At 39.6% G+C, this 19,888-nt stretch overlaps 1 protein-coding gene across 1 annotated transcript in view; it reads right to left on the bottom strand.

The window, feature by feature from the left end:
* LOC135187763 (uncharacterized) overlaps positions 1-19,888 on the bottom strand; it is a 30,712-nt gene that overhangs the window by 7,914 nt on the left and 2,910 nt on the right. The window contains exon 6 of the mRNA XM_064166775.1: positions 19,578-19,618. Within this exon, the coding sequence (XP_064022845.1) occupies positions 19,578-19,618 (41 nt within the window). The remainder of the gene's footprint in view (positions 1-19,577; positions 19,619-19,888) is intronic.

Raw genomic sequence — 19,888 nt, 5'->3', positions numbered from 1 at the left:
TGATGATCTTAGAGATCTTTCCAATCTTAACGATTCCATGATTCTGTGGAAAAGCCACACAAATCACAAGGCAACAGCAGTCACTGAGCAGAACATCCCACCAATACAGACTCTGAAAACACAGACTTCTGGATTACAGCATCTGGAAGTACAACAGTGAACAACCCCGCTCCTGTCAGTTAGAGCAGGAGCCTATGTCAACAAGAATCACATGTTCCTGTTATTGCTTAATAGATGTACTTGAACTAGAGAGATAAACTACTTCAAAACCACAGGCAAGGTATGTGCAAACTGCTCTGCCTCTTGTGCCCCTTGCATTGCAGGGGAAGTGCAAATTCAGAATACCTTATTGTATAGCAAGAAAGGAAAAAAGAGCAAAAGAAATCTTGTCAACACACAATCATCCAGTGTATCACAAGAGGTGGGAGGCCAATCTTACTAAACCATATGCAGAGATAAAGCCAATATGTAGAGTGAGTACTCTTACTACACTCGAAGTAAATTCTCTCTCCAAAGCAAGGCTTTAAGACTGTTTTTCTTTTTTCACATCTACACCACCAGTGAAGTCCCCAATATGATTACTCTCTTGCACATAAAGTGGTCATCTTCACGGTTTGGCAACTGCAGTAAGAGCTGTCTTACAAAAAAGATCCTTGTAAGTAAGTTTTACTGCTGTGAGTAAAGAGTGAGAAGAAAGCACGTGCTAAAATAACTTGTACAATCAGGTATCATAACTGTTCCTAGCCTAATGGTCTTGGTCCTTCTCCTTCCCAAGCAGAAAATGGCACAAACTTTTCTCCATCTTTTACCAAGAGAAAACAAACAAACAAACAAACAAACCAAAACAATCAAAAAACCCCAACAAACCCAAAAACCCAACCAGCCAACCAACCAGACAACCACATCTTCTTATCCTTGGATACTTCTAGTTTGGAGGAGCTCAAAACAATGGAACAGTGTGTGCCACACTCATCACATAAATCCTGAAAACAAAAAGTATGGAAAAGAATGCACCATGTAATTACTGTTTCACAAGGTAATTTCATTATTAATACATCTCCAAAGATAGCATGCACAGTGCTGCAGTTTAATTAGATGGGAAGTGGAGGGGGGGTTGAATTTATGAGGTAATAAATAAATTTTGGACTAATAAACTCCAAGACTGAAGTGTTTATTAATCTAGAATATAAAGATTATACAACTGATAGGAGACATCCTCAGGTTATGCTGAGATGCCTATTGGTTAGGTATTGGAGAATCAATATTTTCCTTCTTGAGGGAGGTAGAATAGAAAATCAGGGGGCCTTTGGAGGATACTGAACAATGCCAGAAGCCAAGAACTAGTTGTGCTCAAAAGGAAAAGGTGATTTAAGTCTCAAAAGACATCACCTTTTAATCGGCTTTTCACCTCCTAAACTATTAAGTACCACAAACAAACCCTCTAAACTGTGCCTTCTGACAACTTTCAATGCCTCATTCAGGTAGCGAGAAAGGATGGATTCCCTCATGGGATTAAGCAGGGTCTCTACAGACTTAACAGACCCCTGCCCTGCACTCCCCAGACACTCGATTCTGTCTTCAATTTTTCCTGCTTTTGGATTCACCTGCAAGACCACACCACGTGATGAGCAAGCACAGCAATTTTAGTGCCTCATTAATTTTTTGTCCTTTCCATAACATTGTTCTATAAACTTTCTGTCTAGTACAGCACATCAAGGATTTGGAAACTAACTGCTCACTGCTGTGAGGATTTAGATCCCAAACAGCTGTGCCCAGGAGTCAGAGGAATCAAATGGTATTGTCTATTAAGTTGTCCTGAGGTAGTTACAACTAGGGCATTCTAAATCACCATGGAGGTCAGTCCATGGAAATTCCATTTCTCTGTTATTTTGAAAGTGTTAATGTCCCACACAGGCAGGAAAAAAGATCAGAGTTAGTCCAGGAAAGTGTGCATGATGGAAGTCAAAGACCAGGTTGCATAAGTCAATTTAGCCTGAGAGAACCAGAACAAAAATTGGTGTTACTGAGGGTTCTAAAGACGTAAAAATATTTAAGAAATCATAAAACCATACAGTCATTTTGGTTGGAAAAGGCTTTTAAGATCAAGTCCAACTATTCTCTAATTCTACCAAGGCTGGTGCTAAACCACGTCCCTCAGCACCACACCTCTATGTCTTTGCCTCCAGGAATGGGGATTCAACCACCTTTCTGGGGAGCCTGTTCCCATGTTTGAGAACTCTTTCAGTGAAAAGGTTTCTTCTAATATCAAACCTAAACCTCCCGTGGCACGATTTCAGATCATTTACTCTCATCTTATCACTCGTTACTAGGAGAAGAGACCAACACCCACCTCACTCCAACCTCCTTTCAGATTGAGAGGAAGAAGTTCTCCCTTCAGCTAATTAATGTTTATGTATTAGCTTAGGTAACCTAAATATTGTTGTCCATGGGTTCAAAGAGCTTCCAGTTTGGCTCCATAAGTTCAGAGGAAAGATCTCAACACTGAATCTTGAGAAGACTACATAGATCATTAATGGAAGATGATGACGACAGCCACTTCCAAAGCTCCTGCTTTTTAATTCCCAGCCTTACAGACTGTCTCCAAATGAAACAAGCAATAGAGCTAACTTTCCAATATTAAATCTCTAGGCAGTATGTTGTTCACATAGCTCATGGAGATGGCTCTACCCTCTGGAAAAACAAAGTTTAAGAAAAATGGTTCTATCTTTGGGGAACAGTTTAAGTCTCAGGATAACCACACTAGGAAATCTAACTCTATTACTTTGTATCTTACATTTTATTACTCGATTGGTAATAGGAAATTACCAAATAAAATCAGAATTTTACTTGGTAATTTTTTTTCCACAGGCCTCGTCTAATATGAAAGATGGTGATCATCAAATTTATTCAAGTTTTCCTGTCAACAACATCATTAACCAAATCCCTCAATTTCAAAGTAAATAAAAGCATCTGGGCTTCTTGCACAGCAAGACTGACTTGCATATTTAAGCCTCATATATAGATGAATTTGCACTGGACCAAATTTGCATATTAATGAAAGACTAATTGCTCTTTGCAGTCAGTTTTATGCAGATGAATTTACTCCATTCAGTACAATTTTCATAATGTTCAGAAAGAACCAACAAAAAAAAAGAAGTAAAACTTTTTAGAAGTACACAAATGTTAGACAATCAAGGAAGAAATATCCTAATGACATCAAACAGCTTTACATTAAACTGTATATAATTCGTCTTTTATATCGTTGCTTTATTTCAACAGCCTCCCACAAAGACCTGAACAATTCATAGACCAACTTCAGTCTATTCCACCCTCCTCAGTCTCAAATTTTAACAGCTTGTAACAATTCATTACATTATCTTGTTTCCAGCTGGAAGGATGGAGCCTGAATTTTTAGAAGTTAAACTTTGCTAAACAGGAATTTATTTTCTCTTAGTCATTCTCACATGGTCAGTTAAGAGATACCCTGCCCACTGTGATTTTAAGGTAGTTTCTACCCAGTTCTGCAATATTAAGGAAAAGATCAAGGCCCAAATCCCCATTTGGACTCAGAGCAAAAGTTCAAAACACCAAGAAAAAGATAGGAAAGTACCTGGGAAACAGAGACAGCAACAGATGTTGAGGAGAAAATGGTAACGGTACAGAGGAAATGGGAAATATAAATACTGGAATAAAAGAGGAAAGGAAGATGGAAGAAGAGAAAAATTATGATTGAATGTGTATGTTCTAGCAAAAGACAAAGAAAACTGACTCAAGATGCACATATATGATGGGTTTATAGTGAGACCAAAAAGTTTCCTGCATTTTTTCTTTCTCTTCAACAATTCCTCGCACCCTACGTGCTCTCTGGACCACTGAGTGTTGAGCTTACAGATCTCCTATTAATCTCACAATTTTGTTCCCAAGAAGTAATAGTTTATAACCATTATGATAATTCATGATCAAAATGAACCAGTCTTCAGTACCAGTATCTTCTGACTAAGCTATAGGGTCCTCCCCATAGAACAATCAAAATTGCTCAGATGGAAGGTGGAGGGAGCAGAGAAGGTCATTTTGCAATCTCCTCTTTCAGTCTTTCCAACTTTGATGACAGAAGCCACAACATATGGAGCATGTGGTTTGTGATCCACTCCTCCCAGAAGCAGTAAAGGCAATGGTTGTGTTGAGACAAGATCCAGCCATTGCGGGGAAATAAAAGAGTCAGCAGAAAATACAGAACAAGTGGCAGGACAGGGAAAATGACCAAGAATGACCAAGGGTTCTACACTTTGGCCACAACAACCTCAAGTAACACTACAGGCTGGGTAAAGAGTGGCTGGAGAGAAGCCAGGCAGTACCTGGGGGTACTGGTAGATAGTAGGCTGAACACGAGCCAGCAGTGTGGCCAGGAGAGCCAATTGCATCCTGGCCTGGATCAGAAAGTGTGGCCAGAGGACAAGGGAGGTTATTCTGCCCCTGTATTCAACACTGGTGAGGCCACACCTTGAGTACAGTGTCCAGTTCTGGGCCTCTCCATTCAAGAGAGATGTTGAGGTGCTGGACCGTGTCCAGGGAAGGGTGACGAAGCTGGTGAGGGGCCTGGAGCACAGCCCTATGAGGGGAGGCTAAGGAAGCTGGGGGTGTTTAGCCCAGAGAAAAGGAGGCTCAGGGGTGACCTCATTGCTGTCTACAACTACCTGAAAGGAGGTTCTAGCCAGGTGGTTGTCAGTCTCCTCTTCCAAGTAACCAGCAACAGGAGGAGGAAACACAGTCTCAAGTCGTGCCAGGAGAGGTATAGGCTGGATATTAGGAGGAAGTTCCTACCAGAGAGAGTGATTTGCATTGGAATGGGCTGCCCAGGGAGGTGGTGGAGTTGCTGTCCCTGGAGGTGCTCAAGAAAAGCCTGAATGAGGCACTTAGTGCCATGGTCTAGTTGACTGGATAGGGCTGGGTGCTAGGTTGGACTGGATGATCTTGGAGGTCTCTTCCAACGTGGAAAAAAAATTAAGAAAGGGAACAGACCACAGAACAAAGGCAATCAGTTATAAAATAATAACAGTAATAACTAGAAAAGAATGAAAAATACCAGGAAAACACTGCAATGCTACTGCTGAAGAATTTTCGCTGAGGAAACAAGACTTAGTTCAGCTGCTCAGCCTGGAGGACTTGCCTTTAAAAATTATTTGAAAACAAACTCCAGTTCTTTGTGCATTTTGAAAATGCAGCTTTTATTCTGGATTATGAATTTAAAATGTTTTCCTCTTTTGCTCACACGGAGGAACAAAGGGAAATGCATCCTCCTTTTTAACTTGTGTGTAGAGCATTTGAAAACCTGTGATGGGCACTCCCCCTCTTTTCCAAAATATGTCTGGTTCAAGTGATTAATGCTGTGTGAATGTAAACAGAGATAAGTATTCAAACAAGAACAAGATGTTCCACCCAAAATTACGAGCTTTTTTTTTTCCAGTAGATAAGATGCCTACTTCTAACCATCAAGAAAGGTTAATTTGACCAGATTTAATTAGCTACTTAATATAATAATAAAGAGTTATATGTAATTGGTGAGGAAAAGACTGCAGAAGCAGTGCTGAATCCAACCAAAATACCTCCATCAAGCACAAAGCCTGGGCTGTTACTACAGGATTACACTGAGGTAAGAATTCCCAACTGTTTATATCATGTACAGAAAATTGCCTTTACATAAAATTATGTATAACCTATATATAAAATTCCAATTCCAATGTGGAATTTCACCTGATTAATAGTAAGAAACATATGCTAAACAAACAAAACAGACAAGAAAGAACATCCCTAAAATTCAATGATAAAACAAACTTAGTGATATTTCTTACCCATAGATGAAGTCAGCAGATTTGCCCAGATTGAGTCTCAAAAAAATTAAATCACTGCTTCCTCATACTGAAAATAACTAAAAAAGGTTCATCACTTGTTCTGGAATCATGGCCACTCATCCAACTCCTGCAGAGCAAAGTTCTGACTGAATTAAGAGACGGCTCCTCCTGCTTCAGAGTACTTTAATAGCTGCCTCTCTGCAGAACAGATGTTTTCAGGTACTGTAGGTACCATAAACATTAAGAAATGGACAATACATTTTAGAAGGCAGTTCTCATCAATCTGCTAGCATTTGATTTCTGAATAAGACTCACATCTTAAGAAACATTTATATATATATATATATATATATATATATATATAAAAAGTAGCTATCAGATATTTTCAATACAGAGTTGATATTTTCATTGCAAAATAAATAAATAAATAAGCACACCAGGTTTTACTCTGCACTCTTTCCCCAATACTGAAAGGTTTCCATCACTACAACAAAACAACTTGCAAGTTTTTGAATGTTATACATTGGGAATATTGTAAAACGTATTACATTTCAAAGACTGTTAAGAAATTTTGATAGCCTTCTATTTCTGGATAATATTTAGCACTTGCTGGTTGAGGCAGATTGTATCTCAGAGGGTTACCAGGAGTTGTAGAGGTGTAGTGTGGCTGGTATTGGTCTCTTCTTCCAAGAAACCAGTGACAGGATGAGAAGAAATGGGTTTAAGTTGTGCCGGGGAAGGTATAGATTGGACATCAGGTAAAACTTCTTTACTGAGAGAGTGGTGAGGGGTTGGGACAGGCTACCCAGGATGGTAGTGCCCTCAACATTCTTAGAGGTGTTCAAGAAGTGTGTAGATGTCATGCTTCAGGATATGATTTAGTGGTCACAGCAGCTGAGTTACAGTTTGACTTGATCATCTTAAATGCTTTTCCAACCTTAATGCTTCTATGATTTTCTTTCTTCCCTCAAAATAAACAATTCAGTGCAAAGCAGTGAATCTGATATTGATTTATTCAATTCATAAAAAGTAACAACATAAGAGTAAATTCAATCTATTCAATGAGAAGTTGATGAGTTTAAATATATCAAAAGGGCGATGAAAGCTAATATTGAGTGATTAAATAATGATCTGTGAGAAAAAGACAACACAACCTTCAATTCCATTACACTGAAATCACCCACTGACCTAAAGCAGGCTTCTGAATTGTTTCAAAGGAGGCTGCAGCCATTTGCCATTTTTAACAGCTTGGAAGTTCACAAGGAAAGATTAATTTATAATTTAACTGAACTCAATCTCAAATAAAGGGTTTTGATTAAAATCTACATTTCTGAGCCTCCTGGCAGTGTCAATATCACTGAAACAGAACATCAGCTGCAACACCAGCAATTCTGGGCTGCAGTGCCATGAGCTGTAAATCTGTTTTGTCCTACTTTAATATTGGTTTAACAATAAAATAAGATCTTTGATGTTTAATATTTAAATAGTCTAATTATTCCTTTAGATCTAAATCCAGAAGGACCCTTCATGGGTACGCAATGAAAACAACAACAAAGAGAATGTCTTTTTGCTGCACTATGAGGCTGGGCAGGACTCAGCTGAAAGGTACAGCATAAATTCTGTGCTGCAGGAGATTGCATAGAAACTCTTTAGAAGGGGAAATGCTCTCCCACGATGAAGATGATGCCAGTGGATCTGTGCTCAAAACTTAACCAAGCTTAAACACTGTCACAGCAGAGAACTGTGGACAATTTCCACTGCAACTGCTCAGAAACCATCACCAGCTGGCTATTCCGGTGCTGTGGTTTTGAAAGCCAGACACAGGAGTTGCTTTCCTCATCACTGGTTTTCAAGTCAAGATTTCAGCAAGTGAAACGTCCCTATCCTCTTCCTTTTCCTTTCACTTTCCCTTCCCTTTTCCTTTTCCCTTTCTGCTACTTCTTGTCACTTCAGGATGGGCCAGCATAGGAATATTCAGATTTTTGGAAGGAATGCCTATAATTTGAAGTTTTGTGTCTGAACATTTATTGACTTAGTGATGTTCAGATGCAGTATTTTTTCTGTTTTGGATGAAAGTCAGAAAGCAGGTAAGTTCTACACCTGCACTACAAGCAGGCAACGCAGGGTCGCTGTAACCGCAACTGTCAGTTCTGCCAACCCTAGAGGCCTCTAGAAATACACAAACACTTCCCGTTACTGAAATAGATCCATGGTACTACTGTGAAGACAAAGACAAATGCAATTACCTGCTGAAAGCCCAGCTTGTTAAAAACAATGTAGTCAGTTGGTTGAAATCACGTACAGACTTAGTGACAAATATTAAGTGACAGAAGAGAATGGACCAGATCTTTGTGAGTCATCTTCATTTTACCAGGCACATAAAAGTAAACTAGCCTCAGCTTGATGCAGCAGTTCTCTCTACAAAATGAATGTTAGACATGAAATAGCCAAAAGGCTGGTGAGCCTAATTTTTCTTATGGGTCTTTCTTCTTATTATTCCCCTTCTACATTTTCACACTGTCCCTTAATGCTCTTTCCTTTCAGAAGGAAATCGAAGTCTCTCACAGTAATATTTACAATCTCATCCTGCAATCTCCTTCATGGTAATTCACTCTGGATATTCATTCCTTTCTGTGAGAAATAGTTCTGCATGAGTTCTCCACTTAGAACAAAACAACTCTGGAATAATTTGAATATGAAGCCTATCAGGAGAACAAAATGTAGCAGAGGGAAATGAATGAGGGCATAGGGAAATGTGTAACTCATACACGACTGTCACAATGAGCTCTCCAACCACTGGTACAGCCTAGAACATTAAAACAACTTTCATGAGAGGTGATGCTGACCTAAATGCCAGAGTTATCATAAAATGGTTTGAGTTGGAAGAGACCTTAAAGAGCATCTCATTCCAATCCCTCTGCCACAGACAGAGACACCTTCCACTAGCTCAGGTGGCTAAATGCTTTATCTAGTCTGGCCTTGAACATCTCCAGGGAGGAGGCATCCACAACGTCCCTGGGCAACCTGTTCCAGTGTCTCACCACTGTCACTGTATAGAATTTCTTCCTGATCTCCAGTCTAAATCTCTCCTCTTCCAGCTTAAATCCATTCCTTCTCATTTTATTATTACAAGGCCTTGGAAAATGTCCCTTCCCAGCTTTCTTCTAGGACCTCTTCAGACACTGAAACGCTGCTCTAAGACCTCCTTGGAGCCTACTCTTCTCCAGGCTGAACAGCCCAAACTCTCACAGCCTGGTTACTTCTACAGGACATGACATGACCTGCTCACAGATTTTTCTGATGAAGAATAAGCAAGTCCATGCCAAAGCTTCATTTTAAAATAACTATTTCATGAAAGTTATTATTGTCCTGTTTTCTCCTTGACCCACATGACACAATGGGACAGGTGGAAACAACAGTAAGAAAGTCCCAGGACAAATTAACAGTCACAAGCTATTCTCTTCTGAAGCATTAAGAAAAAGCCAGGGAGCTGTCAAAAAAACCCAGTTCATACAAGAGTCTGCAGGAGAGTTCAATCATATAGCAGATGCAGAGGAAACGCTAGCAACAATAGGCTGTGAGTTGTCACAGCACCCACAGAGGTGCAGGCTGTTGGGTCATCCTCCTGGTTATTTCTGCAGATCATGAACTTGATCCAAATGCATGCAGTGCCCATGTCTTGAAACTACTTCCCCCAAAACAAAGGAGGTTGACTTAACTTTTGCTTCAGCAGTTTGCACTGACAAATATTTTAGTTTACCATCTACTTCTGATTTCCATTAAAATAACTTCAAATGGCTTCTTAGATAAATGAGATTTTGAAAAGCAATCTCCATTTTGGTTTTCTATAGTCCTATGATTTTTACACTCTCTTATAATTAATTAAAAACAATTCCAACCTTCTTTTCCTTTCCTAGCCAAGTCAGAGACTGATGTAATGTACCGTATCTTTTGCTACATCCTCTAAATTAAGAGCATTGTTTCTGTGCAGCCTTTCATAAAGTCTCCAGATGAAAATAACAGTGTCTAGTGCAGAAGGTCTGTTATTTCTGGTTATTGCTAACACAGAACCAGACACAATCCTTTCTTTGCTACACCTAGCAGTAGGAAGTGTCCCTGCCCTCTGTTTCTGAGACCCTGCTGTCCATGCCAGGGGGATGAACATGAGGTTTGCTTCCACTCCTGTGGCCATCACATATCTGCCTGCTGCAGGAACCCTGATTGCAGGACACTGAAACTATAAAGGTAATTTTCATGATGAAGATGAGCTATCAATAATCATCTATTTTTAAGTACAGCATCCTATAAATCCTCCTAATTAGTAAACTAGATGTCTTCTCTTTAGCAAACAATCCCCAGTCTACTTCCTTATTTATTTTCTTGAATTCAATTATATTTGCCACCTGCTGGCCCAATCACCTAAATGACAGATTCTAGATGTAAGGTAGAAGTTGGGCCATAAACAATAATTTCATTAAAGTTCAATTTAGAACACTTGCCTGCACCTATTTTCTCTGCTTTATGAAGAATGTCTGTGCTGTTTCCTCCTCTGCTGGCTGTGACAGTCTGCACTCCCATGGGGCGAGGCAGTAGCAGCAGGAATTTTTGTGCTGCTCCCTGTTCTGCACTGCCCACTTCTTAAGAAATCAAAAGTGAGATTTTTTCTGGAGGGAGGGACCATGAGATGCCAAATAAAGAAGGGAGAAGTGGTTTCTAAAACTGGACTGGAAAACTGATATGGGTCCAATAAGGACCCTTGGTAAAAAAGGAAATATTTCTTTAGAAGACAAAAATAACAGAGGAAGGAGGTTATGCTGCTGTTATTTTCCTGTCATGGGGCTCTTAAATCCATCTAACTCCATAAAACAAATTATTTACATTTCCAAAAATCTTACAGAATGAAATTCAGCCTGCAAATTGTACATCTTGCAGAGCAGTTTATCTGGAAGCATGAATTCAATTGTAGCCAAATACTCTCCAATTTGGTAATAGGAAATGGGCACCAAAGCCATTCATTGCCTTGGAGGATTAAATTATGACAAGGAGAATTCTGTCCACCTGTGGAAGCACATGGTCCTATCACATACCAGCAAAGGGTAAGTTTGAAGACTGTAATCTGCTCTGGTCCGCTTTGTTCTTCACTAAAAACTCAACACCAAACCATTAGGGATCTACAGCTCAGGCCTTCAAACAAATCCACATTTCCTCCTAGAGCAAAGCTTGCTAACTCACCTTCAAAACCTCCCTGGTATTTTCTGAAGCCACTACATCCCCCTCAAAATCATCAAATCCATGCCAAAGTCATCCTTCTGAAATTGAGTTAACAAAGCCCAGTGTTGTGATAGAAGACAACAAAAGAAGACAATCAGTGACCCAGATTCTCAAGCATTTTCCCCACTTCCCACTATTCCAGAAGATATAAATCCATGCTGCTTCCTTCAGAACTGATTAAACCTCCTCCATTATATTTTCTTATAACTAGTTAAGGACATATAAGCACAAGTTATTCTCCAGCAACTCATTCATTCCATGATTCTGCATCTTTCATTTCATCAGTCCTCACTGAGATTTATTTCCCATTGACTTTTACAGTTTGAAGATCAATAGTGGGTAAAATCATTATTTTTACCATACTTATTCTGCAATAAACAGTAATTTGTGTGAGTGTGTAAAACTGTGTTATGTATAAATGAAAACATTAACCAAACTGGAGTCATACAGTCAGTGCCTTAATAGAGCAGCCTTGGAGAGAGAAATTGTACAGCATTTTTATGTAGCATGTGGGAAAACTGTGCAGCATGGGAGTTTTGAACATTAATACTGCAGCTGTACTAAATCTACTGTGTCAGGCTCTGTCTGCAAGCAAACCAGATTTAAGCAACTACATTTTTTTCTGCAGCACTGGAAGATGTTAAAAAATGGTTAACTTGGTTAAGTTCAACAGCAGTAACTTAGAACAGACATGAATTATATGCACCTGTTAAATAGTCAAAGACAAACAGTTCTGAATGCAGACAATTACATGACCTGCATAAAGGTTCCAATTATGGATCAAAGGGTAATGCACTTTCAATTCTGTTTTAACACTGTGGCAATTATGTGTGATAGAGAACAAATACTCTATCTGGATCTAAACAATGGAAAACAGAAAACACTTACGTGGACCATAATTTCATGGCTTAGTGTCTTTTAGGTGCTTTTATGTCTTTCTCTGAATGTGATGTAAAATGAGAGATGGATATCTGAGTGACCCTGGGCAGGAGGCACAGATATTATTTTGTTGTAATGTTTCATGTTTTCTTTTAAGTTAGAAGATGTTCTATTGCACAAGAAATACACAGAGGACAAACACTCTTCAGCTGCTGTTATCACTGCAACACAGGAAAGAAATTTAACCAGACATGACAAATTTTCTGCAAGCCTTGAATTAGTTGTTTTTCCATAAGCACCAAACACAATGTTGGCCTCACAGAAGACTCTGCAGAAGGCACCCTGCAGGCCCTTTCTGCCAGGGGGCACAAAGAACTACCCTCTGAGTAGTTCTGTATGATGGCATGCACAACTGGGAAATCTGGAAGTTTTGGGCTTCTCTTACACTATAGCTGGAGTCCTAACAGTGCTGTGATATATCTAATTCAGAGGTTAATTCATTCACCCATATCTGTCCCTCTTTCCTCATGCTGTTCTCCAGCTCTCTCCCCTTCCACTGAAGAGACTCTTTTGTTGCTCTGTACATACTCAACATGTTCCTTGTCCACAGGAACTGTCCACTCACACAACTGACATCTCCATTTGGTCTTGACAGGAAGGTGCTGTCAAAATCATAACTGTAATGATTTCCAAAGAAGCAAACCAAACACACATCCCCCTAAGCAGTGTGGTGTGATGAACTCAGCACCAAAAACAGAAATTACAGAGTGGTAGACCAAACTTGTCAGATTTGAATGCCTGAAGTTACACATCTAGATCCTTATTTACACACATCATAAGTCTGGTTTTCACCAGACACATTCAGGCCTCCCAGACTTGCTTCGCCCTCAAAAAAGGATGTTTATTTAACTGCATATCTATGGATTTCTTGTCTAACTACAGATAAACAAGTGCTACAATTTTCACTCAATAAAACAAAGTCTGCTAACTTGGTGTAGCCTGGATGGCCTTCTGAAAACCTTTTGTTTGTATTTTTGATCTATGAGTAGTCAGAGACCATCAGCTGATGGACAAGACAGTCATTTTCTCCTGAAAATAGGGAAGGCAACACTAAGATTCAAATCATGAAAGCTTACAAGCTTAATAGTTATAATCTCTTCTGAAAGAAGTTATACATGAGCCTAAGATCAATTCCAATACTCCTTCACCAGTGTTTTACTTCTTAAGTAGTTCTTAGTCGAGTAGTAAGTACTCTTGTAAGTAGCCTTCCATTAATTCTTTCTATTAATGAAGAAAAGTACCAAGTGAGCTGGAACTCACTCTTAAATTAAGATAATCATTATCATGAACAGATGTTTTATTGGACAGTTTGAGGAATATGGGAGTGCTGTGATTTAGTTCAGACACTTCAGCTCAGCTGAAGACTCAAACCATAAGATGAAACAAATTAAATAGCCTCATCCTCATCTCTAATTGTACAAATCATAAAATCACCACTCTAGAGGACAGAGTGGGAGATCTTTGCAATAAGACATTAGGTTTGTTTTGTGACATAAGTGCAAATTTTCTCTGCCTACTCAGAAGTGGGTTTAAGTATGCCACTGCCAGAAGAGCGTACATTACAGCAAGATAACAAATGTGTCTTGTTTAACAAACAACAGTGTTATCTCCTTTGTCCAGACACCAAGTAGATGGCACTATCTCTGAACCATATGCTTCAGACAAAGCCTCCAGTAGGTTCAAAGTCAAACACCTCGCACTATCACACATCCACTTGTAAAAGAACTAAACCACTGATAACTAAGCATACAGCCAACTATGGCATACATATGAAATGCACAGGGAAAAACTCTTCCATGGAATTGAAGTGTCACACGTGGAAACAAGGACTTGTCAGCTATAAGGATCTAAAGGAAGGACACAGAGCTGTTGGAGTGAGTTCAGAAGGTCACAAAGATGGTCCAAAGGCTAGAATACCTCTGCTATGAGCATGGGCTGAGGGAGCTGGGGTTGTTCAGCCTAGGGAAGACTGTGGAGGGACTTCAGAGTTGCCTTCCAATACCTGAAGGGGTCCTAGAGGAAGGCTGCAGAGAGACTTTTCAGAAGGGTGTCTAGTGACAAGACAAGAAGGAATGGTTTGAAGCTGAGGGAGAACAAGATTAGACTGAATCACAAGAAGAAGTTCTTTAGTACAAGGGTGGTTAGACTCTGGAATAGGTTCTTCAGGAAGGCTGTGGATGCCTTCTTCCTTGGGGTGTTCAAGGCAAGGTTGAATGAAACCTTGAGCAGCTGAGTGTAGTTGAGAGGTGTCCTTGTCCATGGTGGGGAAGCTGGAGTAGATGATCTCTAAGGTCTTTTCCAATGTAAGCCATTCTACGCTTCTGTGATTCCTAAACCAGACAGCTGTGACTGCTGTACTTACTGTGACCTAACTGAAAAAAACAGCTAAGTTTGTTCCTGTTCTCCAAAACAAAAACAACTTTCAGATTAGGAGGAGTACTCTTAATTTTACTCCAGAACCCTTCAACTTCTGAACTAACATCTGCATCCCTATTTTTATAGCCATCTGCCTGGTTAAGCATGGAAGGATGATGAACAGCTGATTAAATTCTACCAGTACTTAGTTCAGAAACATGCTTCCTCCTCACCAAGCTGTTGAAATCTGTACCTGATTATGTAGTAAACAAAGGCACCATAATATCAGCAACAATTAATTCTGTATTTTGCAGAATTCAGTTACTAATTTTTCACTTTTCAGGAGCTACAGTGTTACTACAGCACACTATACTGCTAGCCTCCAGAACATCTAGAAACACATGCTGCTTGCTGTTGAGGTCACTGCAAAGTCTATCACAGCTTCAGCAAGGCCAAGCATGATAGAATTGTGTGATATCAAATCTGACTAATTCTGTAATGAACAACTAGAATTCCATTGATCATACAAATAACAGTATCTCCTCCTCTCCACTTAAACTATTTCTATTCATTAAGTCAGAAACCAGTGAGCTATATGTGGGCAGAAGCAGAAGAGCTTCCTAATGGTAAAGCAAGTATTTTTAATCATAGAATCACACAATGGCTTAGGATAGAAGAGATCTACTCCAACCTCTCTGCCATGGGCGGGGACACCTCTCAACTACACTCAGCTGCTCAAGGCCTCATCCAACTTGGCCTTGAACATCCCCATGGAGGAGGCAGCCACAGCCTCCCTGGACAGCTTGTTCAAGTCTCACTACCCTGTAGTGAAGAACTTCTTCCTAAGATCCAGTCTGAACCTATTCTCCTTCAGCTTGAAACAATTTTCTCATCCTGTCTCCACCCACCCTGCTGAAAAGTCCCTCTGCAGACTTCCTGTAGGATCCCTTCAGGTACTGGAAGGCAGCTCTAAGGTCCCCCCAGAGTCTTCTCTTCTCTAGGCTGAACAAGCCCATCTCTCTCAGCTTACCCTCATAGCAGAGGTGTTTCACCCCTTGGCTCTCCTCTGTGGCCCTCCTCTGGGCTCACTGTATAATGCTAGGGTAGGTGAGACCTGAATCCTACAGAGTCAGGCAAATAATTTCATAGACAAGGAGCCCCTTGATTCTAACAACACTCCTCACTTATGTATGCTAATCACATATATTCACAGGATTACATCCTAAAAATTGCAGAAGTGGTGGGCTGCACTGCTGAGAGCACAGTAACGTTCTTAGGGAAGCTGCTGCCAGCATTCCTGAAAACATTTTACTCACTCTTTGCATCTTCGGCTTTACCTCTGACTCTGATAAAACTAAGAAAGGTTACACAGCTTTGCTTCTAGATTCACAACCTCCTTCAAAATCACGAGGGGCACAGTTCTGCTACTTCTGTTAACTCTGGCAGACACAAAATCACAGAATGGTTTGAGTTGGAAGGGACCTTGAAGATCACTGAGATTGTTTGTGACAGGGAGCAAAAGAGTATCTTCCTGAGCTTCTGGAAGGACCCAGTGCTCACTCCTGTTACACCTCTGGACTTTAGCAGAGCATCTGAGGATGCTCAGGATTTCTGAAGTGAGGATCCAGGCAGTGATCACCTGCTACCAGATGAGCATCTTCAAAACCTCTTCTAAAGGCAAATTAAAAATCTGAAGAGGAGCAAAGATGAAAGCAATAGCAGCATGCAAAGGCAGACTACCACAGATAAAAGTATTTTTCTTTCTTTCTTATACCCTGTTTCTTTTTCTTAACAGATTTGGCATCAATATGCATACACTAAAAAACACAAGCAACAGCCTCCTAAGGACATGCCACAAAAAATGAACCTACAGCAGGGTTCTATGGTTCTTTCACTGGAAGCTGGGACATGTAAGAATTTATGCACTGGATCTAGATGACAGATATTTCCTTGACACTTGGTGATTTACCCAAATTCAACTCCCAGTAACATTCCCATAAGCCAAAAATCCATGTGCTGCTTCCAGGGTCCTCCTGCAGCCTAATTACTTTATCTCATGCAAAAAACATTAAAAACCAAAATACCAAATAATAATTTAATGATCAATTGCATGTTTCCCTTTACCAGAGAATTGGACTAATACAAACCAAGCACAAAACCCAACTGATATGGAATTCCTACTTCACAGTCTCATAAAACTGGTTTTTAATTTGATAATATATTAATAAACTAACTCCCACACATTAACAGAAAATAATTTTTTTTGCTAGAGAAGTAAAAAAGCCTTCCCTATTGTTAGAAATTGAGAATTATATATATTGCCACTAAACTAAAAACAGTCAGTAAATATTAGCCTTCTGGAGTGCATAACAAGTTTTATTGATTAGTGAGGTAAATATTGACTGAAGTGAAGCAAATGTTTATGTGCTGACGTTAATGGGAGAAATGCCACTCAGCACGACAAACAAGATTTTGCCTCCAGTAGTTTGGAGTTTGTATTTATCCTGGAAGGTCTGGAGACCTGTCTACACTGGTAGTGCTTCTTAAAAATGAGTGGTTTTCCTTATCAACTAAAATGGGTATGCATGCAGAGGGCCAGAATATTTGTGACCTCGTGAAAGACAGAGGTTTAACCAATTGTTTACCCCAACAATTTAGTTTTCATTGCTAAAACTTGCTTCCTGAATCACAACATGTAAGACTTGTGCTTAACTGAGCTCTAAAAAGGTAAACAGAAAAAGGGTCAATTTTCAGCTACTTGGAAAACAGTATTTTTCTTACATGAGTAGTGGTAACTAATGCCAGAAGATTTTCTATCTCACCATTTGCTTTGGTTAGAGTCAGAGAAAACTTTTTATGGCTGACATTCTTAATAACGACAAAGAATTATTACAAATAACCACCAAAAATTAGCTTATTTTTTCTTCTGGGAGTTAAAGACTGCTACCCAATCAGAGCAAAGGCAGAGCAGTTACATAAATCCTTACAGGAAGCAATACCTCAGCCTGAGGTACCAGCGTCACTAAACCAGCCTTGGCTCCTATTGACTATCTGCCACAGGCAACCCCCTGCAGCAGATAAAATCCTTTCCCACTGTTAATAAACTGACCTAAATTAATAAATCAAGATAACTTTTAAACATTTCCATTTTATTAGTTATGTTAGAACCTGATGAGTCACATTAGACTCTAAAATATATTGCTATTTACCAAGGAGGCTAAAGAATACTCAAGGAGATAATTAAAAGCAGATACTACAGATGGGAAATAATTTAAGGAGCCCATCCACTCCTTCTCAGAACATCCACTCAAGGAAGGTTTTGACAATCACAAGTCGTTATTCCACAGAACCATTCTCACAAGGGTTCACACATTCAGCTGAACACATCAGGTTGGGAAAACACTACTGTAGAAACTTCAAAGACGTTATTGAAAATTCTGTCTCTTTAAGCACACCCATCAGAGAACAGCAAGGTCTTGGACAGTGGATGCTCATCAGAGTGCATCTGACCTAAATACCTCTGTAATGGTCTTACGACAGCAATTAACACACACCTTCTAAAATACTTTAACAGCTGAATATTTTTTGAGTGACTGTAATTAACAGATCCTTCAATGTCACTACGAGAAAAGACCGGCTCGGAAAACAGATTCTCCACTTCATTCTAATGACCATGGGAATCGCTCTTTCTTGTAGATAAAGACAGAGGCTGAGCACCCTCCTGTGCAGTGAGCAAAAATTACAACTGCCCTTTGTGGCTCCCGTATCTAATTTTCGTTCCAGGTTCTATCTACGTACAAACTCCGGGATCTAATTTACCAGTTTTCAAACACTTCTGTGACATCGTTTCAGGGGAACTACCTTTAGCTTAGAATGAATTAAGAGAATGGAGCACGCTGCTGTACGCAGAGAGCAAGGAAGACTTCTGGAAACCTCAGGGAATAAAGATGATGTCATTGCATTACAAAAATATCTGGCTCAGATTCTTTGCGAGACTGCTTGACAAAGCTCACAAGATGAAACTTCAGCAGAGAAATTCGGGCTCCTCTGCCAGCACCCCAGGGATGAGTTTTAAAAACAGGTCTCTATTCTCCAGTGCCTTAAATGTGGGAGCACTGGAGCTGTTTTCTGTGCTTAAAATTCAAGCTGATGTAAAGGTTGTATAATTGCAGGAGCTAGATTTAACAACACTGAGCATTCAAAGCTCAGGAAGCATTCACATTTTAAAGGTCTTTTGAGCCTCTTGGCAAGACTTTTAAATCCTTCAAACAATTTAATCTAAATCTTCTTAATTTTGCAAAAGTCTTCCATACTCAAGTAACATTTTGTGTAGAATAAAGATAACCAATAAAGCCTTTGAATATTCAGGACATTCTGCTATTTTACAGACTCCTGCAAGAAAACAAATTTCTATCACATCATTAACTACAATTCCTTTCCATGTGTCTGAGATCAGTTCCTTTAAATTTCACTGAATATGTATGTAGTACATGGAATTTAAAAGGACTAGTTCCTTCCACACCTTCTGGTGAAAAATAGTGATATCACAGTTTATTAGCAGCAGCAAAAAAAAGATCAAGATTGTAATCCCTTCATCTGCTCTTCTGCAGAGCTCCTTCGGGAATTTGCAATACAAAACATTTTCTTCTAATATTTCTATGTATGGAATCAGCTCTCAACAACTTGCAGCATGGAGCAACTGCTGACAAGGTTAAGTATTGCACTGCCAGGGGATCATCCCTAGAGTTCCACAAGGATCAGTGTAACTGACGCTGTAACATGGCTCATCCATTTAACAACCACCGGAAAAGCAGGAATACACTGATGAAATCTACTGATGGTCTCAATTAGGGAGGCACCACCTCTTAGAAGGATGAGGAAGTCTGGGACACGTATATCTGAGTGTATATAAACAAGCCTGGACACCAGCCCAGCTATCTGCATGAAATGCATGGGCACCTGAGAGGAGTCCAAAATACAGAGTGGTAAATGTATTACTAGGTGTTATGTGACCTAATGTATGTGATATACATAGGAAAAGACTTTCAATTTTATGTTAACCCATCTGAAATCCATCTTGTGTCAGGAGTTGCTAAATCCAGAGGTCATTAACAGCACCCTGAAAACACACCTGTTAAACAACATGACTGAAGAGCTACCTACCTTCTAATGAGCTGTGAACTGGAGATAAATCAGCGAGTGACCTGCATGAGCAAACATTATTGATTAACAAACTAATTTCATATTTCCAGCCCATGAAACCATGAGAAACAGTTTGAGAACAACTCTGATTTGAAACTACATTTGTACTTCAGGGAATTTTGTAATTACAAAAAAGAAACAGCTGAAAGAGGCTTTTATATTTACACACTTCCAAGCAGTGTACAGAAGGCATGCATAATTCCCAACCATAAAACACTATTTAAGAAGAAAAGATTTATAATTGCTTTTCCTGATTTGAGAATCAAATGAAG

Source organism: Pogoniulus pusillus, chromosome 27 (genome assembly GCF_015220805.1).
Source record: "Pogoniulus pusillus isolate bPogPus1 chromosome 27, bPogPus1.pri, whole genome shotgun sequence".
Classification (NCBI taxonomy): domain Eukaryota; kingdom Metazoa; phylum Chordata; class Aves; order Piciformes; family Lybiidae; genus Pogoniulus; species Pogoniulus pusillus.
Note: the sequence above shows the minus strand (reverse complement) of the source record. Positions and strands in the feature narration are given on the sequence as shown.